Source organism: Furipterus horrens, unplaced genomic scaffold (genome assembly GCF_987537825.1).
Source record: "Furipterus horrens unplaced genomic scaffold, mFurHor1.1.pri manual_scaffold_4, whole genome shotgun sequence".
NCBI lineage: Eukaryota > Metazoa > Chordata > Mammalia > Chiroptera > Furipteridae > Furipterus > Furipterus horrens.
The window spans coordinates 67,310,557-67,335,026 of NW_028327174.1; the positions used below are offsets into that span (position 1 = coordinate 67,310,557).

The 24,470-nt window shown below is 41.0% G+C and overlaps 1 protein-coding gene across 1 annotated transcript in view; it reads left to right on the plus strand.

The window, feature by feature from the left end:
* Positions 1 to 8,648: 8,648 nt before the first annotated feature.
* Positions 8,649 to 24,470, plus strand: part of MYRFL (myelin regulatory factor like) — a 70,288-nt gene continuing 54,466 nt past the window's right edge. Inside the window, 7 exon segments of the mRNA XM_090275148.1 lie at positions 8,649 to 8,654; positions 9,905 to 10,010; positions 10,100 to 10,340; positions 11,150 to 11,241; positions 17,259 to 17,409; positions 20,996 to 21,191; positions 23,491 to 23,567. Coding sequence (XP_090131274.1) covers positions 8,649 to 8,654; positions 9,905 to 10,010; positions 10,100 to 10,340; positions 11,150 to 11,241; positions 17,259 to 17,409; positions 20,996 to 21,191; positions 23,491 to 23,567 — 869 coding nt within the window.

Genomic DNA, 24,470 nt, shown 5'->3' on the forward strand with positions numbered 1-24,470 from the left:
AAAGAACTTTAGCTGTTGGGGAGGGGGTGCAGGGGCAGGGATGAACAACAGTTTGATTTGAAAAGCTCTCTTTTTACCTGGGGATTCTGAAACCTGCTGTATGATCTTAGTCCCCACGACAATAATGGTCGTTCCTGCAGGACCAGAGGTATCTCCCTATAGGCTACTGCTATTGGTTTGTCTAATCAGATTCACTCTGTACCGTTGGGGGGGTGGGTGGGATGTGTATGTGACGTGAGGTAAAGGAGGTAGTTAATATTGCTGAGCACTTAGCGAGCGTTGGTCAGTGTTCTTTGCGTTTTATATATTCGCTTACTTACATATTTGACTTTACTACACTTGTCACTCTTAACAAACTCAGCCAACTAGGCATGCTATTGTCCATATTTTACAGATGATGAGGCTGAGTTTCAAAGAGGTTAAGTAACTCTCCGTAGGTAAATAAGTGGCAAAGCTGGGATTAAAATGTGTCTGGCTCTAGAATACATGACTTTTCTTCTACAGACAGCTTTAGATTAATTGATATTTTAAGTGATATTTTGGAGGATTGTGAACCTTAGGGAAATATATTAAATGTGTCTCAAGTAATTTGTCAGAAGGTGTGACTCAGGATGGATCTGAGCCATGCGTAGTTTGCAAAGATTGTCAGAGTTCACGCCCATTAAAGAAAAGTCCTACGATCAGAAAACCCGTCATTGCTGGATAAAAGCTGCTCCAACGCACGCAGTTAAGTGGGGCTGCAATAAAAATCTGAGAGAGAACGTGTGGAAACAGGTCCAGCTCATGACCACAGGGTGATTGCACTGGTTCAGTGATCATTAAAACTGTGCAACCTACTCACTTACTCGAAGTGTGGGGTATTTCTAAGCACCAGGCTCTTTTCACAGGCCAGTCACCTTCCTCTCAATAGCTCTGAGATATAGGTTTCCTTGCCTAGGCTCATAATTAGTAAGTAGCAGAGCTGGGATTCACACTGGTGCTTCCTACAAATCCTGATTACTTCTCCTCTATTGTATTGCCTATAAATTGTTCTTTTTTAAAAAAACGTCTGGGACAACTCTTTATCTAAGTGACCTAAGGGACCACAAGACTGCAAATGTACCAAGAGCCAGTTTGAATCTTATAAGCAGATCTTTACATCTCTGACATATTAAAAAATGGAATTATTGGCTCATTAAAACAAACTCCCCTAAATGCTCTGTGGAAAACTGGTCCTATGAAATGCTGTGGGAAAAACATAAAAGTTCTGTGATCAATAAATAAGCTTATGACTCACTGGCTTAAAATTAAATGATCTTCTTTCCTGCAGTACTTTTCAGAACCTCTGGTGTGCTAATGTGCAGCGAGGGAGGGCAAGTGCAGTGTTCTTCAAACTTATTTGGCCAGGACCCCCGATTGGGAGGCATGTACCCATGGTGAACATTGGGGTATGCTGCTTAAGGCTTTCCCATGTTTCTGTATGTATCTGGTACTCTGGGTTGGGACAGTCCTTTTGGCATGTAAAGGTTGTTGCCCTTAGCCCTTTATCTCCTATGGGACAGAGGCCAGGGCAGCTGTCTGCCCAGGAGGAGCAGACTGAGGTCCTCTCTGATCCTCTGGGTTAGCCAGCCAGTTACCTACTAGAGACAAGGTGTGGTAATTGGACATGTGGGAAATGCCCAGGTGTGGAGAGCTGCTTGGAGGGAGGTAGGCTGGGTATTTAGGGAATAGCATAAAACTCTGGAGGGTGCCACCCTGGCTGAGTAGCTCAGTTGGTTAGAACATTGTCCTGATTATGCTAAGGTTGTAGGTTCTATCCCTGGTCAGGGCACAAATAAAGAAGCAACCAATGAATGCATAAATAAGTGGAACAACAAAGCGATGTTTCTCTCTCTCCCCCTTCCAAAGTAATAAAATGAAAAAAAGGACTGAAATAAAAAATTTTAAAAACTCTGGAGGATACAGTGAAAAAGGAAATGAAGTGTGTGTGAGTGTGTGTGTGTGTGTGTGTGTGTGTAGAAGAAGGAAGACTCTGGGAAATAGATTTTTTTCCTTGAAAAAAATATGAGGTGACACCTATCCACAGTGACTTCACAGGAGAGGACCTTAGAGATGCATTAGGCCCATGAGGAATCAACTCCAGGTTTCATTTAATTTCATTCTGATGGTTGAGCTTACGCATTTAATATTCGGAGGTTTACCAAGGACTTGGCTTATTGGGGTTGGACGGCAAAGTGAGTTTGGAGTCAATGACCAGCTGCATGTTTAGTTCTGCCACCAGTGCCAGTCACGTGGGGCTGATAAGCTCTTAACTGTGATGTTGTGAAAGGCAGTGAGGTAATATGCATAGTTCTGTGAGAACTTGTTAAAGGCTGTTTGAGTTCATTGACCAGTTTGACTTCTGGGTTCAAACTGATTCAGCAGGAGAAAGATGAAACAGAATCTTGGGCTAAAACATTATGGGTGATTTCTCGATTCTAAAGGTATCTGTGGAGAGTGAAATAGCCCGTAGTTTTCCATTTGATTAGGATAGTCCATATTGAAAACACCACGTTCTTTAGAGCATGAACTCTGGTGGCAGACCACTTGACTCCATCTTGACTAGTGGCCAGATGAATAACCTCATGAAGCTTCAGTTTTACTGCCTGTGGCATAGGCACCACAACAGTACCTTCCATATGGTGGTAGCAGAGATGAGCTGAGTCAACATATGCAGATGGCTAGCTCAGGACCTGGCCCAGAGTAGGTTCTCCCTAAAGGTTATCTATTTCTAAAGCAGCAGAGGAGGGGTGCTGACAGGGTTGGGGTCCTTACCATCTGTTGACAGGGGGCTAAAGGGGGGAGTGGCATTTTCTTGCCTCTCACTGCTCTGTCACGAGATGATTTTCTTGTGCTATTTTATCCACTGGCAGCACTTCTGCCAAGGCTCTTTCCCCCAAGTTCTGGGTGGTGGGTACAAACCCTAACTGAGCTCGATCAAATAGTTATTGAGTGTCTACCATGCGCTCACAACTGGACACTATGCAGGGCACACACAGACAGAATTTATCAGGGTGGCATTGGTTAATAAAATTATATAGGTTCCAGGGACACAATTCTACAATACCTCATCTGTATATTGTATTGCGTGTTTACTCCCCAATTCAAGTCTCTTTCCATCACTCTTTACCGCCACCCCCATTCTCTCTTCTACCCCTCCCCCCTTCCGGTCTGGTAATCACCATACTGTAAAACATGCTTTTAGTGTGAATGTTTACATGGGAAGATGAATCATACACATAAAAATTGGAGAAAATACTATCAGTAATCATTTTTATAGCTGGGTAATGGCATACAACAGTGAACCAAACAGATGAAACTGCTGCTAAGGGCAGTGTGCTAGGAAGGGTCTGCCCTGCAGGGCACCCAGGCATTTTCTCTGAGTTGGTGGTATGTGGTGATTAAAAAATAAAAACAAAACCAACAACAATAACAACAAAAACCGTATAAGAGTTCCCATAAGACTATCAGCTGATTTCTTAGAAGAAACTTTGCAGGCAAGAAGGGACTGGCAAGAACTATTCCAAGTGATGAAAAGCAAGGACCTACAACCAAGATTACTCTATCCAGCAAAGCCATCATTTAGAATGAAAGGGCAGAGAAAGTGCTTCCCAGACAAGGTAAAGCTAACGGAGTTCATCATCACCAAGCCCTTATTATATGAAATGTTAAAGGAACTTATTTATGAAAAAAAAGACAATCAAAACTTTAAACAGTAAAATGACAACAAACTCACAACTATCAACAACTGAATCTAAAAAACAAAAACAAGCTAAGCAAACAACCAGAACAGAAATAGAATCATAGGTATGGGGATCATTTGGAGGGTTTTCAGCTGGGAGGGGGAAGGGAGAGAAAGGGGAAATGGGGCAGGGATCAAGAAGCATAATTGGCAGGTACAAAATAGACAGGAGGAATGTTAAAAACAGTATAGGAAATAGAGAAGCCAAAGAACTTACATGCATGACCCATGGACATGAACTAAGGGGGTTATTACTGGAGGGAAGACAGGTACTGGGAGGAGGGGGACAAAGGGAAAAAAAATGGGACAGCTATAACAGCAAATCAAACATACTTAAAAAAAGCAGACTGACTTTTCCTTATTACCTCCTCCTGGGGTGAGCCGCTCCCATTCCTTCCCTGTTGGAACTCCTTGCTCTCATGCCACTCCAGTAGGAAGAGAGAGGCAATGACATATGATATAAAGTCGATCGGTAAGATAAGAAATATAAGCACAAGGTAAAGGGGTAGAAAGTGAGGGGTGGGGGAAGGCTACCATTTTAGATTAGGTGGTAGGAAAGCCCTCTCTTCATCTATGAATTTATATATAGGTCATTTATATAAACATATATGTGACTACATGCGAGTAGTTCCAGCTGGGTGGTCACAGGAGGCCTGTGTCTTAACACTGTGTGTCCTGCATAGTGCCTAGTGGAGTCAGTCATAAGCACATACTTGGAGTTGGAGGCAGCCGTCTGTCTCGAGAGACGATGGTGTAGCTTCTTAAGAGTCTATCTGCACCGCCGAGAATGGCTGTGCAGTCCGACTCGGGAGTGACACGGTATCTGTCTCCTCCCGTGTTGAATCGACATCTTGCGATGACGCTGGAGTGTCCTCTCCAGTGAAGCTGAAGCTACAGAGCCTGGGCAGGGTGATATGGAGGGTCTGCTGTTGCCCATGCAGCAGACCCCCCCTCTCTTCGCAGCTGAAGGATCCAAGGGAAAGACGGAGTCAATACAGCTTGGCTTCAGGTGCGCCGCAGGAGTTGCCGGTGTTGACTACAACGTCAAACCGCCTTAGGGACTCCGGCTCCGGATTTTCTGTCGGGGTTTACTCCCTTAGCCTTTCCCCTGAAGAGGTATGCCGCAAGGCCGCGGAGGTTTTTTGGAGTCAGAGTTTTCCTTCTCTGATGTGCCCTGACTGGAAGATCGAACCAGCGACACTTAGCTCGCAGGCCGACGCTCAATCCACTGAGCCAAACCAGCCAGGGCTCATAAGCACATACTAGGCACTCAATAAATACTTGCTGTAGCCTGGTTGCAGTCTGAAGGAAATACTGGCTGCTTTGGAGGCAGCATGCAGATGTCATGGATGTACATATAACTTCAACTGGCTGGAGAATAAAGTCTATTTTGCACCCTCTCTTTTAGTATGCATGGCTTCAGCCTCCAAACACAGAGCAAGTTGTGGATCTGAGATGAAAGGGTTTATTCCATCTTTTATCAGCAGCTAAGACTTTTTTTTTTTTAATTTACAACTGTCTCCTACAGAAGCTAGAGACAGAGATAGCCCCCCAAGAAGTGACCCATGGTGTTTGTTCCTTCCTACCCTCACTTCATGAAAACCCCTTTCGCTTAATAGGCAAAATTAGAGCAGGAAGTCCAAAAAGTCTCAGGTGCATTCCTGGGATTCCTGACAGGGTGCCTGCCTTTAGGGAAGAGTTAGCAGCTTAGAAACAGTCCCAAATAGCAGTGTTTCTCTTGAAGTTAATCATTGCGCTTGTTTTAACAATCTGCTTAGTTATTTTAAATAATTTGCTGCCACTCAACACAGGGATCTTTGGTTCTCCACAGAGGATGGAGCATGCATTCCTGTTTCTAATATGCCATGCCACATTTCTTGAGTTTTAGGTTCAGTAAGAGCCTCAAAACCCCCACCCAATAAGTTGATTAGCAGGAAGTAAAAACCACAAACAATGACTACTGAGCAGTCCAGTGAAAAGTTCCTCAAATCTTGCAAAGCACCAGTAGGAGGTAGAAAATTTTTTACTCCCTTATTCTATTCTTCTCCCCAGCAACATGCCCAATAAATGACCAAGTACCTTCTCCCGAACAACATACCCAACAGAACACCAAGTGCCTTGTTGTTCCCACCATTGTTTGCGCGGTTACCCCCAGACTCAACCCATTGTTGCCGCTGTTATCCCCAGGCCAAACCAATCACTAGGCGCCCCGGTACCCTGTTCCAGTCATTCCCCATCCCTCCCTTTAAAACCTTGTCAGCCTCTACGCCAGCTGCTGTTCTCTCCTTTGAGACAGCCCGGCAGGTTCCCCTTAATAAATCTTGCATCTCAGCTTCCTTGGTTTCGGTTTTTACTATTTCTAACATTGAGTAAATTGATAATTGTGACTTTTAGTTTTTATTCACATTGAATTCAGTGGTGCTGCTAATGTAAAGGTAACTTAACTGCCTAGAATCTTGAATGTGGCATTGTAAGATCACAGACTCAATCACCACATTTAATTTGTAGATTTGAAAGGGTGATACACAAGCAGAATTTAAGAAGTCAAATGGTGACATATATATGGCTTACAATGAAAATCAGCAACCCTCTGCCCTACTGAATTTGGCTCCCCTGGAGGCAGATACTTTTTAACACTTTTATATATTTCTACCACCTTCTATCTAATTGATTTTTTCTGTTACTGTTCTTGATTTATTCCTTTTAAGAACTTAATATTATCTACATAAAATGTGGAACGTTCAATTGTGTATCCTCCATCCTGTATGCTCTAGTTGTCCTAAGTATTATAACTACAGACATTATAAATTCTACAAGGTGATGTTATAAGTTTTGCTTGCTGCAGTCCTATGTATTTTAAAGAAATTAAGAGAAAAAGTAATTTGCATTCAGATATACAAGTATACCATTTTTTATTATCCACATTTCTTCCTAAAGTTTCAAGTTCTCATCTATCATTTTTCTTTAGCCTGAATAATGTCTTTATCATTCCTTATTGTGCATATCTGTGCATGGATTCATTTAAAAAAATTTTTTAACTGAAAACATCTTTAATTTGCTTTCATTCTTGAAGGAATTTTCATTGGCTATAAAGTTCCAGATTGTCAGTTTTGATTTTCTCTAGCATTTTAAAGATATTATTGGACTCTCTTATTGCCTCAGGAGATTTTGATGAGAAGTCACTGATCATTTGAATCACTGTTACCTTAAATGTAATATGTTTTTCTCTGGCTACATTTGAGCATTTCTCTTTTTTTTTTTTTGGCTTATGGCTATGTGACTCTGATAACCTAGGTATGGTTTTCTCTATACTTATCTTGCTTAAGATTTGCTGAGCTTCCTCAACCTATAAATTTATGTGTTTTACCAAACTTGTAAACTTTTTGGCCATTATATCTTTGTTTTTCTATTCCACTCTCTTCACAAGTTCCTGACTCTTTCTCTCCCTACTTTTTTAACCTAATTTTTTTTTTTGCTTGTTCTTTAGATTGGATGATATTTATTGATGTATCTTTAAGTTTTTCTGTTATGTCACCTAGTAATTAAATTTTTTAAAGTTTTCATATCTAAAATTGTCTTCATTTCTAGAATTTCCATTTAGTTCTTTTTTTAACAGTTTCAATATGTTTGCTGAGATTTTGTATTTTTAAAAGCTTTTACAAATATATATTCTTCCACTACATTAAGCTAAGTTACAAGAGCTGCTTTAAGATCCTTAATTGCTAATCTGGTATTTGGATGTCTTTGAATTGGTGTCCATTGATTGTTCTCTCCTCAAAGCTGGGCTACATTTTCCTGTTTCTTTGTTGAATAATTCTCTTTCGGTTGTATTTGTAATCCTTTTAGGAGTTGTTTTCTCATTTTATTCATCAACTTAGAGTTGGTAACAAAAAGATGTTTATTCCTACTGAGTCATTAAGGAATTCTAAACTATATCCTGAACATTGTGAATGTCTAGATTCTTTCATATTTCTCTGAAGAGTATATATATTTTTGTTATACCAGGCAATTACTTTGCTTAGACTCAATTTGTAAACTCTATCTCTTGGGCAGTAGATCAAATTTCAGTTCGGTCCTATTTTCTTTGGTTGGGCTGTGTGCAGTGAGCCCCACTCAGGGACAGCTTAGGAATCAGCCAGACACTTGTGCAGAATTACCCACAGAATCTGGGTTTCTTCTCTTTGAATCTCTCTTTTCCAAGATTTCCCTCACACCCTTTCACTTTCAGCAGCTGTGTTTGCTCCAAAATCTGTTCTCTGGTTCATTTGGCCAGAAAGACTGTAGGTTTCTATTGGCATTTTAGCTCTTGTGGTTCTGAATTGAACTGGCCAGAAGGCTAAGAGCTGTAAGCAGGTAACTCACCTTATGCCATTACCTTCGTCCAAGTTTCAGTGCCCCTTCCAAATCTTGCTTTTGTTTCCTTTTATTGTTTTGGGGCAGATTAAAAATTTTTCCCCCAGAGTTCCTAGTTTTTATCTGTGGGAGGGTCAGGTCTGGTAGGAGCTTATCAATCATATCAGAAGCAGAAGAGCTTTTTGTGATTCTTTTGCACTTCTTATTATCTAGTTGTTTGTTCTCTGTCTTTAATATTAAAGGTTTTGTGAGAATGCCTGTTCCTTCATTGTTTGCTCTTAAGATATTCTGGATGCAAGCCATTCTTCTCAAAGGATGAACTTCATCGTAGAGTGACTTCAAAATATCATTTCTCCCCTCCTGATGACATCAATTTTTCTAGGGAACAACCGTCCAATTTCTACTGTGGGAAATCTGCTTGGACGCTTACAAAGCCAAGTTGAGGAAAGGTCTCACAGTTCAGCATTTGGAGTAGCTCCATAGTCTTCTTGCTCATTTTTCCAGAAAGTAAGCTTTCTCAGCTTCTGCTGGGGTCATGGAGGTAGCTGTACGTGTTGGGGAAGCTGGTCTAAGGGTCCAGCTGCTTCTTCATCTAACTTTCAATCAGCCCCATTTTACCCCTGAATTCAGAGGCTCCTATTACTTCTAATGTCTTGGGCTTTTCTGGGGCTGTATTAGAATTGGATAACTTCCTGTTGGCTCCTATGTTCCCTCTGCCAACCCCAGGAAGTCTTGTTTTTTATTCATCCTGCTGATCCAGTCACCACCCATACTACTTCTGTCTGCACCGGTGTCACTGAAATGTGGTCTGATGTGGTCTCTGTGCACGCTTCTCTGTCCTTCCACATTTATGCTTCTTTCTTCCTTTACTTTCCTTTGGGTGGGGTTTTCAGAGAACTGTAAATGTATGTTCTTTCTTCCCTTAGTAATAAGAAGTGAATAAATTATAAAGGACAAATTTGAGAAGAAAGCATAACTTTCCTGGTTAATAATAATGGCAGATTTTTCTCTTTATTGTACAAGACTGAAATCTTAATTAACCAAGGAAAGCATGGCAGTATGCTCTCCAGCAAGAGAATCAAGGGGAGGGTGGTGGTGCTTCTGTACGACTTAGAATCACAGAGTTTCTCAACCATAAGGGACTTGGAGGTTTCATGGAACAGGTGTTTTCACGATTTGTTCGTGGTGGTACTCATTTTACTTGCCCCTCAAGATATAAAACAGAAAAATGTTGTGATTTTTCTCCCAGGCATTAAAAAATTTCCTTTATAAAACCCCTGAGCCCTTTTCCAAGAGCTTTTGGATCTACCAGAGCAGAGACAGAAAACACTGGCTTTAATGGTGCTGTTTTACATTGTCTTAGCCCAAACAATATGTCCAACCATCACTCTGGTGTAAGTAACTTGACAATGTTAAAAAGCAACAATAATGTGAATTAAAGTTTACTGAGCACTCCCTATTTTCGGGGCATTATGTTATGGGTTTACATACAGTATCTCATTTAATTCTCACAATGATGCTATGAGGAAAGCGTAATGATTATTTCCCTTTTGTAGATGAGGAAATCAAGGCCTGGAAAGGCTAAGTACTTGTTTATGGACATATAGCTAGGAAGTGGAAGAGGTGGAACTCAAACCCAGGTCTGACTGACTCAAAGCCCATTGATTTAACACAGGACACTGGACATGATCTGGTGGGCTTTGGCCCCTGGAGCACCCAGAACCATCCCCGGGAGTGCTGTACACTGAGGGCCTCCTCCCGTTTGTGACAAAAACTATGATAATGGAATAGGTTACAACAAAAAAGCAATGCCTGTCTCTAATCCTCAGGACGCGCCAGCCCCCAGATACCCCACCCTACTCCACATCAGAATCCTGCTCTCCTCCACAGGTCAAAGGTGAGTGCCCTCCATCTCCCGCACAACGCGAGCCTTCTTCAACTCTGGTGGTGAGCAAGAGAGGCCCCCTCACCTGTGTGTTCCCCCAGGTGCCTGCTGCTGGCCTCGGAGGACTCCGGCTCCTTTCCACCACTCGGCTGCCACCCCCGGGCCTCTGCCTGCGCACCCGCCACAGTGTCCCGAAACGAGCGACTCCGGCCTTATCCACAGCCGCTCTCACAACTGCTACCCAAACACCGGGCACCCCGCGACCGCCCCGGACCAGTCTGTGCCCTCTCATCTGGGGATAACTTGTTTGTACCATCAGCAGCCTCTGTGCCTCAACCCTGGGTAAGGAGCAAGACGATTTAGGGTTTTTTTTTTTTTTTGAAAGACCTCAGAGCAGCCCGCCCCGGGCAGTGCCCGTGGAGAGTGAACAGTGGCGTCCTCTCCAGGAGATGGCAGTGTTGAGTCACGTATCAGACAGGGTCAGGCCCAGTGCTCTTGGCTTTAGACCTTTAATTAATAACCCACTAAACCCGAGGTCCTCCTCATTCAGTGAAAAGCTAGTGTCAGGAATATAGAGGGAGAGTCTGGGTGACGGAGAAAGCCTGCTTCCATGTGCAGCTTCAGCTGGAGTATTCAAGGGAATTGGTGAATGAGCTCTCAGAAAGATATATCAAATAAGCTTTCATTAATATTCCTTTCTTCTCTTTTCCTTCCTCTCTCCTTTTCCCCCTTTCATTCATCCTTTTGGACTTAGAAAATGGCAAAATAATAAAGGCCATCAAAACCTGTGGTAAAATTCCATGCAAAAAAATGTCAGGTGTAGAATATGTACCTGTATTTTAAGCCTGTATCTTCTCTGTCTCAATGAGTCCTTTGCCTCTGACAGCTTAATTTTCAAGTAGGTGAGTCCCAGGTCTATTGGCCAGAGGTAAATGAAATTGGAGACTGGTAGGGCTCCTGGCACAGGGGCTTGCTTTGTCCACTCCATGCATGGGCCAGGTTTGGAAGACTAGCAGGGCCCAAGGAACTGCAACTCATTAGAATTAGACTCAGGAAGGCAGACAGCAGAAAAGTGGAACATTGAATTTTACTTGTTGTAACATGGAAAGCAAAGAAGGACCCTAATCTTCATGTTGGTTTCTTGATTTTAGAGCCCCTTTGTCACCAACCAAGAAGAGAAAGTGCTCACAGGCACTGGAGGACCCCAGGGACGGTCAGCTATGGGCCCAGGACTCCAGCCCAAGTAAGCTGACGCAGGGTTGTGGCTGCCCGTTCAATCAGGGCCTTTTTTTTTTTTTTCAACCAGCTTTGAAGCAGCCCTACAAAAATATTTTCTCTCTCATAAAAGGGCAGTGACAGGCTCCGGGAGTTTATTTCTTCCCTCTTGACATAATGTTTCCTGCAGTCTTAGGTAGATCCTACAGGAGCTCCCGGGGAGAGATGCCATCCTCAGTTCCTCCTGGAGATGAAAGACCAGTCCTTTCCATTTCAAGGGTCATGAGTCTCAGAGGACCCAGACTCCAGGCCTGGGGAAGCTGTACAACTGGCAGCACCTCCCAGGGCCAACTGGTACACTCGCTGCTTTGTTCAGTGCCCCTTCTCCACTGCAGTGTGCACAGAACACAGATAACATGCAGACGTGGTAAACTGCAGGTTCTGACCCAGGAAGCCTGAGGTGGGTGTAGGGTCCTTTCGGGTGCTGCCAGCTCATGGAAGGTACTCAGAAGCAAGCCTTGAGCGGATTTCCCCATGGAGCAGGAAGGTGGAGAAAACTGAGGTTCCCAGTAGATCTCCAAAATTTTGTGACATCGTTTTAGAAGTCTTTTAGTACCACCATCTGATGCCCAGCGGGGGTCAGCCTGCTTTGTTCTTTGTCTTATAGAACATGTGACACATTATGTTTTGAACTTAGAGACCTGATCAAGTTGAGAAAAATTAGGTTTTTTTGAATCTGGAGTCTTAAACTTCAGAATTTTCAGAGTAAATGCGATGGCACGTACTAGGGAAGAGGGTAATACTACACACCGATTCTATCAGCCACTGTGAACGATCAAATGTAGGCAGTGTGAACAGTGCCCCAGATTCAGGGTAGTAAGTCACATCTCCTTTATTCCTGTGCACCAGGTTGGCAAGAAGTCCAAGATTTCCCTCTTGGGGCTCCCTCTCCCACTATTGTCCCCGGACTCCAGAGGTTTATCCTGCCCTGAAAGGCAATGCGTGTGACTTTCTCGCTGGCTTATGTTGCTGCTTTTGCCTTTCACAGCTCCATAAGAGCTGGAGCTTTCAAGGACGTTTGACCTCAGCTCCAACATGGCCTCTGGGGGTCCTTCAATGGATGACGACTTTGTCCTCTCAGCTCAGTCCTCCACATCGCCGTCTCCTGGGACGGCTGTGGCAGAACCGTGCTGGACCTCCAGCCCTTGTATAAACCAAACCTCTTACTATCTTCCTTTCTTTTGCATAGATCCACTGTGCCCAACTGTTGCTTGATTTTAATTATTCCACCCTAGCAACACAACATACAAAATAAAGGCCCCTTTCCAGATAATATAGTGCTTTCCATCCATCTTCCTATGAAAGGTTACTCTAATTTCTGCAGGGATCCTTGCGTCCAGCCTGCAGCTTCAGCAGGATTCTCAAACACAGAAGGATGAGTAAATTCCCAGCCAGACGAGAGAACCATCTGTTCGATTTCCCACAGATGCACCAGCTCACTGAGGGGACTGGGCAAGTCACCCAAACCTTCTGAGAGTTTCCTCATCTAACCAGAGTGCTGCTCAAATTGTCCTGGTCACTGCAGAATTAAGCTCCATCCTGTGCTGCTCTCTTCTGCTGCCTGTCCCTGGAAAGGGCATTGATTTTTCAGCCTCTCCAGAGAACAGTCACAGAAGACTAACTGAAATGTCCCAACAGACAGAAAACCTTGAATCCCTTGTTGAACACCTATTCAAAGGTCATTGAAAAGCTGGCTAAAGATATTTGGCTCCAGACAATGATTCTAGAATAATAATGAGCAGATGGGCAAAAAATAATGGGAAAAAATACCCCTACAAAACTCAGCTGATCCAAGTGCCGTGTTTTCATTACAGCAGAAGTTTCTAGTGGAGTGCTCAGATTTGATGTTGCCAAGGCCCAGGGATTTTACAAAGATCCTGGGAAATGGCACATGGGCAGAGGAAGAAGAGGTTATGCTAGTCTCATAGGCAGGATTTTTGATAGGAGACGATGTTCTTCCTTTTTTTCATCCTTACCTGAGAACATGCTTATTGGCTATAGAAAAAGAGAGGAGAGAAAAGGGGTGGGGTGGGGGGAGACAGAGTGAGAGAGAGAGAGAAAGAAACATTGATTACCTTCTGTACATGCTCTGACTAGGAATTGAACCTGTGACCTTTTGGTTTATGGGAGCCACATGGCCAGGGTGGGAGATAATGTTCTAAGTCAATCAGTAAGGTGTTTTTTGGTGACCTTGTCCTCAACAGTTCACTTTGACCAAGGGTTCCAAGATCTCCATTTATAGAGCTTACAATGTAGAATTATTGGGCTGCTGTGACCATATATAAATTTTTGCTCTGAGAGAGAGCAGCTGGTGGGGAGGCTCCTGTTAGCTGGTTCCAGCCCCACATGGGCTGGACCCCAAATATGAGAGGATTCCTGGTCCCACCTAATCTGAATCCCAAATATAAAAAGGTTCATGGCCTCATATTGTTTGCTCCTCAAGTATAAAAGGGTTTGTCAGCTCCAGATTTGTGACCTTTGGCCCCCAGTGAGAAGTGCAGTGGTTGAATTCACACTGTAGAATAAGAAGATTCTGTCTCATCTCTCCAGCAACTGGGAACTTTTAAAGCCTCATTTTTTTTGATTATCAAATAAGAATCATAAATTCTACTTCACTCATTTCCAAGATTTTTAAAAAAGGAATGCATAAGAAAATATTTTGAAAGACATTCAAACTCAAGCTATGAGTTTTTTCCAAAAGGTTGGGACTTGGACAGTTTGCTGCCTTCACATTCCTGCTTCTCTCTTCTGTTACATTTTCTCAAGAAATCCTCAGTGTAGCATGAGTCCTGTCTCTTCCACTGAACAGCTGTGACACTAAGCAAGTTATTTTAGGTCTTTGAACCCACTTCCATATTTGTTGAATGAGATTAAGAATCCATTCCTCACACCCACTTTCTAAATCTGTTTGACTGCGTCTATTAAAGCATAGTCTGGGACCCAGTGATTCCTCTCCTAGGAATATACCTTACAGAAAATTCACATATGCCCACTAAAACATATGCACAGAAATATTCATGGTAGCATTGCTCATAATAACCACAAACCATCAAGGGCAGGATAAATTGTGGTATATTCATATAATGGAGTACTATACAGCAACTAAAATGAACAAACAACTGCCATTTGCAATAATAAGTGAATCTCATAAAGATAAATTGGGCCAAAGAAATCAACACTTAAGAATACCTATCATATTATTCCATTTCTACAAACTTCTCTGTGGTGTTAGATTTCAGAATAGTGATGATTCTTGGGCAAAAGAAAGTAGTGATGAGAAGAGGACAGAAGGCTCTCTTCTAGAGTGCTAGACTGTCCTGTTTATTTGTGGTAATTACCTGGTATAATTCATTTTATTAAAATGTATCAAATTGTGTACCAATGATTGATGTGCCTTTATCATGTATATGTTAATAAAAAAAGTCTATTTAAAATGAAATTCTAACCTTGAAGATGAGTTGATGAGTTGATAAGCAACTATGTCAAATGTCTGGGACAGTGCCTATGGTTCAGAAAACACACAGGAATAGTAGGTATTTTTATTAGTATTAATACATCCCTGAATAGGCTCAGGCTTGTGCCAGCAATTTTTGTGTGAGCTTGTGGTCCCAGATTCCCAGTGCTGGGTTTTTCCAGCTGATAGCCAGCTTCAGGAGAAGCTACGACTATGTCAGCCCCATTGGAGTGGCTGCCTTGATACTTTTGCTCCTATGAGAAAAGGTGGGAAATGCCATTATCCTTGAGGACAATGCTCCCTGCCCACTGCCCACCCTCCCAACCTGCACCTGGAGGAGTGGAGCTGGCCTTCAGCTGCCTCTCCTGGCACCAGGCCCTTGCTACCATGCTTGAGTGAGGAAGGGCCTGAATTAGCTGCAACTCACTCCCATCAGATAGCGTTACCAGGAGGCCAAGAACAGAAGTATTTGCCAAGGCTTCCTGGGAATAACTGAGTCACCTGAGCTGAAACAAGTAGTGTGATAAACACACCATTGTTCAAACTCTTACTGGTGACAGACGCTGTGCTAAGCACTTACAGACATTATTCATTGAATCTCTTTAACAGTCCTGGCAGGTATCATCTGGTTACTCCCATTTTGCAGATGAAGAAACTGAAGCCCAGAGTCCTTAAACCACTTCCCTAAGATTGTATAGCCATTAAGTTTAGAGTTGTGAAACTCACTTCTAAACTTTAAGGTCTTGAACTTCCTGTATCCTCTCTTCAATGGAGGAGCGAGGAAGAAAATAAAGATGAAAGAACTAGTTTCTCGCTTTCTCTGAATTTGGTATATGATAGAAAGATTTGTTGTTTTGAAAATATTTAAGGCCAGGTAACTTTTGGAGGTCTGAGGACACAAAGTGTTCCATGCATTGCCGACCTCTTTATTTATAGGTGGGAAAAAGTTTCTCAGGATTCTGCAAAATTATTCCCAAATTCATATTTATTAAAAAAAAGAAAAGAAAAAAAGATGGGTTGCTTAGGTGACATATAATAGCGATACCCCAAGGAAAACACATTTTATGTGGCATTTGGGATCAAAGGCAACCTGAAGCAGCCCTGTTATTTATTTTAGGAAGTCCTCAATGAAAGTATGAAGGCGGTTAGATGAGTGAAAGAAATCCCGGGCACAGCCCCCTGCATTTTCCAAGCTGTGAGCCAAGTGCACGCTCTGTAGGAGCTAAATGTTGTATTTCTCCTTCTTCTTGCAGCCGGCACCTGAACTCATGAACAACCACTACTTCCTTTTCACTCCTTCTGTCAGGCATGAGTGCTGGTGGGAGCATTAAAAGAAAAAGGAAACAACAAACGTACCAATTGAATTTACATAAAAATTTTCTGCGGTTGAATCGTACAGTTTGGAGGCATACTCAGATTAAGACAATGTGCAAGGATTATGCAAAAATGGTATCTTGCACGTGTGAAATTGCTGTTATTCAACGCTTTCTGATATACAAAAGTAACAAATGCATATAGTTAGCACTACATACTAACAAGGTATTTTCTGTCATTGTATCTTGGTATCAGCTTCTGAAAGTACTGTCACTATCATTCTCTCTGCTTGTGGGATGTTGCAACTTGGGCAAGACACCTATTTTAATTTCTGTTTTGAAGTTGAGGGAAATAAGACAGTAACTGAATAAATAACTCGTCTAAGTTCAAAAAGCTAATTGGACCACAGAATCTTGGTGCCACAAGGGACCTGTAACAAACTAGAATGTATTGATTGCAGTTGATAAAAACAAAGAAACAGAAGACAAAAGCCATAACCTTAAACTGCCTTAAGCAAACTACATACATACATACATATATACAAACAAACAAAACCAGAGGATTTATTGGCTTCTCTGATACAAGAGTTTAGGACTGGATCCCAGAACTCAAATCACACCATCAAGCCTGGGTGCCCTTCATTCTCAATTGTGCCTCATGCTGCATTGCCTCCTTCCCGGGCAGGCTTTCCCTTCTGTCCCACAATCTTGGGGATGTACCTCACAGGTGCAAAACTCATGGGAAAGACTCAGTGTTGTTGAGCCCTCATTCCCAGTCATGCTGAGATCCATTCTGCTTGGATTGGATTAGACCAGGTGTCTACTTGATGCAATTATTGATGCAAATAGTGAATGCTCAACTTGGACTGACCAAGCCTAGCCAGATCCCGTACCCTCCTGAGGCTGAACATGGCCATCACAGGAACCACACAGAATGGAAGTGAGGGGATGCTGTGCAGGAAGTAGAGAAGATAGATACTGATGGCAATGTCTCCAACAAGTACTCACCTTGGCACCTTGGAGATCACTGACCTCAAGCTGCTCTTTCTATAGATGAGGAAACAAGGCCAGCCACATGCCTCCCACCTCCCAACTCTTGTTGCTTCCCACGTGGTCACTCTGCTTTCTACATGGCCTGTTCATTAGCTTCATGCAGCTGTCTGTGAGTGTAGGAAAGCAGCCTTGGGGGAAAGCTCTAACACACCTATTTCTTTGCAGTGATGAGTAGAAGTTACGGCAGCAAACTGCAAGATCATGACAATGAAGGACGGAACGTGATGCCTGCTGACTAGTGCTCTCCTGCTCTGAAGTGGCAGCCGTACTAAAGTGTTCCTTGGCATAGTTTATTAAATGATCATTACGAGAAACTGTAAGTGGCTTCAGGAACCGCCTGTGGTGGGCTGGAAAGTGAGGGAGGAAAGGCAGTGCTAACTCTCAAGACCAAACCCAAGATGTGGGCTTTGATGCCACCCTGATCAAATGGTGGGCCCAGTGAGAAAGTGTGACTTACTCCTTATGGTTTGCATTCTACCTGGTGAAGAGCTGGGGCGTGGGTTTCCGGCTATCAGGAATCCAGACTTATGATTCTAACTTGTTATAATTTACCCACTAAACGAGGGAGGGAGAGGGAATTTTTCGCAGATCACATGCTCAGTTTAAGCTAAAATCTGGAAAATGGAGATTTCTCAAATTACCAACATTGAATCCTACAGTTAACTTAAAATTCCAGAAAATACATTTTAGGGGCCACAATAAATTTTTAGCTGGTAACACCTTCCTCCCTCAGCATCTATTGTCAAGTTCATTATAAATACACCCTGAAATAATTATAGACATCAGTGGCTTTGTATTCAGAGACTGAAATCAAACCCTACAAAATATCCTTAAACTTGAAAAGTTTCATTTTACACTTATGACATTACATTTTCAAGAAGCAAATGTGGACTTATCCATTATTGTTCTTAACCATTCTTTAGCACTTTTCTTTTTTCCTTAGGATTTAATTTATCCATCTAAGTCTTCTAGAATTTTTATTGAATATAAATGGCTTTCTGAAACACTAGAAAATGTTAGTGGTTAAAGATTAAAATTTTCAAGTAATAAGTACAATATGAAAGGCAAAGCATTGGTCTACAAACTTGAGGGCCTTCATGGTATTTTCTAAATTCAAATATAACTTCTTTAAGAGAAAACTTATTTTTAGAATTTTTATGTAAGATGAATTGGAAGGAAATCTTTTCTTTAAAACAAAATCTAAAGAGGTAAATAGACTTTGGAGTTGGTGTGTTTAACAGGAGAGAGAAAAAAGCAAATTGCTAATTGTATCATTGAAATGTCATAACTTTGTGTCTACCACTGTGTGCGCTTAGGAAAAGAACGGAAGAGTCCGTAGGTCTTGGTTTTGAGTCTTAGCCTTTATGTGATCTTTTGGGGAGTGTCCCATATGCTGCCTCAACTATAAGTACCAAGATCTGAAACTGTCACACACATGCACAGTATTTTTAAGTATATTTTATTGATTATGCTGTTATAGTTGTCCCAATTTTTTCCCTTTGCACCCCTCTGCCTGGTACCCCTCTTTCCTCCAGCATTCTGTTCCCTATGGGTCACATGCACAATGTTTTAATTGACACCTTTCATGCTTCCTGGTCTCTATGCATCTGAGTTAATTAAGCTTTTGAGGTAACTGTTATCTCTCTTCTTACTTGAATAGATTATTTTCTAAAGTTTATTGAACAGCAAATTTATGCTTGACTTATCTAGAAAAAAAGGGGGAACACAAATGGTATCAACTCAAAGGAATAGAGGAAGATGTATTTTGAAGCCATAATTCACTTTTCTTAATCATAAATGAAGGCAATATTCATCTGGATTAGAATTCAGACCCTCTTGATTTCACTATTAATAAAGATAATCATTTGTGCCTTCTTAGATTTTTACATCTAAATTGTTACAAAAATATTGTTTCCCTAAATTAACATTAGGGGACTGAAAATTTATCAGATCTCTTCTTTCCTGAATGATATTTCAGGCATGTATTAAAAAGTTTTTAATAAGCCAGTTTAATTGACTTTTGATATCAAAAACAAAGTTGCTATTCTTAGGTAGATTTCATTAACCAGAGATTGGTGTTTAAGATTCAGAAAATCTTCAATGGTATAATTGTTGTTGGTTGATTCAATGTGTTATAGCTGTCCTTAAGTTTCAGGCTAGTGCTCATACCTGAGTTGTCAATCTTACCTGCTTTCTTCAGGGTTTTTGATGGTGAAACATGGAAGATCACAAAAAGATATTTCCTTTTTTTTCCTCAACCAAGATAGTTCTTATTACCCTCTGTAGTAAAATCTATACAGTTCAATTCATCTAGCCTTTAGATTAGCAAATTAACAGATTAGTTCTAGAAACCTGAGCCAATATAAAGTTCCCAGATGGCATAAGACACATCGTCTTTATCAAATTCTTCATTCAGTGGATTTTCGTGGTACTGCTGGCAGGCACTGTGATTGTGGGGCATTTGACGAATCAGCTACTTGAGGGTAATCAATGACCCAGTGGCTTGATTCATTGTGAGGGTGCTTTATTTGCAAAGAACACTAACACTACTTACCCAAGAAACCCATTAATATTTTCTGTCTCTGGAATTAGAGGACAATTTAGAAACTCTATGTTGTTCATTATAATGGCCGCCTTCCAAATGGAGATGCAAAAATCCACACGGTAGTAGAGAGCTAGCACCGCAGTAAGTACTGCCCTCTTTCACCTGTGCTCCTGGGAAGGTGCTTCTTTCCTGAGGAAAAACCCACATTTAGAAACCTCAATAAGTTAAAAGTCATGTTCCTTATCTACGTGTATAAAAAAACTCACCAAAGGAGTTTTCAACTTTTATATTCTCTTCTCTCCTTGAAAATGTTTCACATTAAACATGTTTTATTTTTATTGACATTTAAAAGTATTTAAACATGTAAAAATGTTTAAGCATTTAATTAAACATGTAACATTCTATTGAAAATGATTTGATTAAAACAAGTAAAGCAAGAGTCTGATTTTTTTAGCCTGTTTACCACCATTGCATCCCTTTCTGCACAAATAACCAGCGTAATAGGTTTGTGTTGCTATTCGGATTGGGTGGATAAAAAGGAAATGACCTCTATCTGGGAAAACAAACTTTCAATCAGTAGTATGACTGACTGTAGTTAATCTGGTGTAAAGCTATTCCTCATATTTTTGACTTGTTTATTTTATTTACATGATCACCAGTAGGCTGAATATTCATTCATCTAAATAACTATTTGAATATGGTATTGATGATGAAATTTAGAGCCGTTTTTAAAACGATTTTATTTGTTAATTTTTAGGGAGAGGGGAAGGGAGGGAAAAAGAGAGGGAGAGAAACATCACTGTGTGGTTGCCTCTGTCGTGTCCCCAGCTGGGGACCTGGCCTGCAACCCAGGCATGTGCCCTGAGTGGGAATCAAACCAGCGACCCTTTGGTTTGCAGGCTGGCGCTCAGTCCACTGAGCCACACCAGCCAGAGCAAGACTTCTTTTTTTTAAAGGAGCAAAATGATAAATTCTATTCCAAATATTTTACAAGTTTGAGTAATGCACTGATTTCCCAACTTCTAGCCTATGTCTTTCTATTGCATGGTGGAGTCAAATGATTGTAGATGTCTAGAAAGCACAAAGGGAAAGGCAGGCTGAGGAAACAATGCTTCCATTTGGTGAGAATTGTGCTCCTTCCTTGTGAGAAGATAAAAAGCTGTGAGGGAGCCAGCTGTGTTTTGAAATATCATTTTCATTTTCTCAGTAAAAATTCACAAAGCTGATTGATTAAATATAGCAAAAGGAACTTTCTGCATTATATTTTCTTGAAATGTTTATACAATTAACAGGGTTAATGAAAAAAAATGTGTAGAAAATGTTTCTAAAACTGGTTTATTGATTCCTCTTTTCATAGACCCAATATAGGTTATCGAGTTGTCACAGACAAAGGATTCAATTTTTCACCAGCAGATGAAGCTTTTGTTTGTCAGAAGAAGAACCATTTTCAGATAACCATCTACATCCAAGTTTGGGGAAGTCCGAAATTTGTCAAAACCCAAATGGGCCTAAAGCCAATAGAAATGTTTTACTTGAAAGCGTTTGGGGTTAAGGTAAGTCTTTTATTTAGTTCCATTAATTTCAGCCAACATTTATTAAAGTGTTCCAGTAGTGTGTTGTTGCATAGCAAACTACCCCAAAACTCAGTGACATAAAATACTAACAGTCATTTATTTGGGTCACAAAGCTGCAACTTGGGTAGGGCTTTGCTCTGATAGTCCATCTCTGTTCAGGAGTCATCAGCTGGGGCAGCTCACCTGGACCTGGGTCCAGTTTGCAAGAAGGCTAACTTACCTGTCTGTCAAGTCCGTGCTGCCATCAGCCAGGAGCTCAAAGGAGCCATAGCTGGGAGGCCTTGGCTCTTTTCCATACTGCCTCTCTATAGGATAGCTTATGTTTCCCCACCAGCACAGTGGATGGGTTCTAAGAATAAATGTTCTGGGACAGAGGGAGCAGAAGCTGCTGATTTCTTTTCTTTTCTTTTTCAAAAGATTTTATTATTTATTTTTAGAGAGAGGAGAAGGGAGGGAGAGAGAGAAGAAGGGAGGGAAAAAGAGAGGAAGAGAAACATCACTGTGAGAGAGAAACATCAACTGGTTACCTCTCGTATGCACCCTGTCCAGGGACTGAATCCACAGCCCAGGCGTGTGCCCTGACTAGGAATCAAAACAGTGACCTTTCTCTTTGTGGGCTGATGCCCAACCAACTGAGCCACACCAGTCAGGGCAGAATCTACTAATTTCTTAAACCTGGACTCAGAAACTGGCAAAATATGACACCACTTCAGATTGTAGTTTTGCAGTTTTCAGTGAATAAATCTTGTACTTCTTTTACTAAATGTAGTCTTAATTATTTTATGCTTTTTGATGCTGGTTCATTTCAAATGGAGCAGATTCAAAGTTTTCACCATATTTTCAAAGAGGTCCCTGACTTAAACAAGTTGATGAACCACTAATCTTGTCAATGCCACCCCCCCTTCCAGTTTAACAGAGTAGGGAGACTGAGGCTCAGTATGTTACACAATTCATCCAAGATAATAAATGATAGAGCTGAGTTTAAAATGCAGGTAGGATGACTTTTGATTAGTCAATAAGTATCTAATAAATTATTACCTCAGATTCAGCGCCTTAGGGGGAAGAGTAGCTGTTGTCCACATATTTTATTCTGACCATTATCCTGGGCTTAGCTTCCCAAAATGGGGCTGGACTACTGGAAACATCAGCTGCTCTTCCTCCACACTGAGCTCTTCCACCAAACCAAACCCAAACAGAGCAAAACAAAAGCAAATACAAACAAAAACCAAAACCCATGTTCTTCCAATTTTGTAAGTAATAATTTATTGTAAAAATTTTGGAACATAATAGAAAAATATGAAGAAGAGAAAAAAATCATTCATATTTGGGATCCACCATTTGGTAGCTTATTTTTTCCTTATTTTTCTGTTTTTAGAATTGATCTCATATTGTTAATATATTGTAAAAAATAACACAATATGATGTTAAAGACTCTATCAACTATTGTTTATAAAAATGCTACCTATTTCTATGAATTCCTGTATTATTGTTAGTTTTATTTTCAATTTTTTGTTCTTGTTAATAAAACTGCAGTAAACATCTGTATATACTCACCTTTGCATGAGGATAAATTCCAGCAGAGGAATTTACACATGAACAATATGAACATTATGAATCTCTTGATGTAGGTTGCCCAGTGGCTTTTCAGAAAGATCGCTGCTGTGTGAATGAATACCCACAGCCATAGATGACATGGCAGATCCCACCACGCTGTTGCCACTGTTCACTAATGATAAGAAGAGTGTAGCAAGTACTGAATAAATGTCATCTCCTATACTTTATTTTTATTATCATTGCTTTTTATTATTAGAATGTAAGCTCTGCAAGGGTAAGGATTTCTGTTAATTTGGTCAACTTCTCATCTCTAAGGCCTTGAGCAATGCCTGATGCCCAGCAGGTGCTCAACAAGGATTTAGAGAAGAAATGAATGCATGAGTGCATGAACGCACGCCTGCTTTCAGCTGTGTTGCTCCTGTGTTTGCAACTGATGTTTCTACTACCCAGTTCCGTACTCGCTGTTTACCTGAAACGCTGTGTGGTCTTGTGTTTTCACTGTGTAGTTTTACAGCTATTTGTATCTTTTCCCGCCAACAGCACACTGCTTTACGCTCAGAGCCATTGTTTATATGTCTTTTCAGTGGCTTGCCCCTCCTGCCCAGTGCCTAGAATAATACATTGGAAAACTTTTAAGTTACTTGTACATTATTTACTACTGATCATTTTTATTAATAAATTAATGAAATGATTTTCTTTTTTTAATGTATGTTGTTTTACACAGGTGGAAGCCACCAATGAAGTGATTGCTATTGAATAATCCCAAGCAGATAGAAGCAAAAAGATTTTCAATCCTGTTAAGTAAGAGCTTCTTTTCTGAATTCCTTTGTGAATGTTTTGGGAAGAAGACCAATTGCCCAATTTATTTTGCTTATTTAAAATGAATCCTACTGTAGAAACTAAATAATAATATATTAATTTATGAACACAGGCCATCAACAAAAAGTAGGTAAAATGCATTGAAATAATTGCAAAAAATTCCTTATAAAAAGCTCCATTTTTAAGATATTTTTATTTTTATAATTATTTACTACTGACAACCTTGCTAACAACCTTGGTTCCTTGAGGTAGATTATGGTTAGATCTTTTAATTTTTCATTTAAATGAGTATGTTGTGGATAGAATTAACTTTAAGGCTCTGAATCCATCCTGTGCTTACAATTTATTTTTTCTTCTCTTTTAAAGTTGTGTTGATAGATTGCTTAATGGGTTCCAAAACAGAAAGCATACAGGATTGGGATTATCCAAAGCCACATGCTAGTCCAAAGAGAGAGTGCTCTGTAGAATCACTTTGGAGTGGGATTTGCTTTTCAACAACTGATTTGGCTAGGATACCATTGAGACATTTAGTGTTTTGATCCTGAGTCAGTCCCATTTGGGCTGGGAAGAAGATGCCCCTTAGCTGGGACCAGGCAGGAGCTCAGCCTGATGCTCAAGCAGGAACCTTGTGTACAAACACGGCTCTCAATCTGCCTGGTGCATCTGGCTCTCCCTTGCGTGGGGAAGGCTGAGTGTGGTCATCCTTAGGAGCAAGCAGCCTCCCACAGCAAGGCCTGGAGAGAGAAAATACATGAAAGAGATGTGAAGGAATTCACGAGGAACCTAGGGAACCTGCTTCAGTGAGGAAGTGAGTGCTATAGAAGCAAAGTGCAAATAAAATAAGTATTTTCTCCTCCTTGTGGCAGTAAAAGAATCCATATGTGG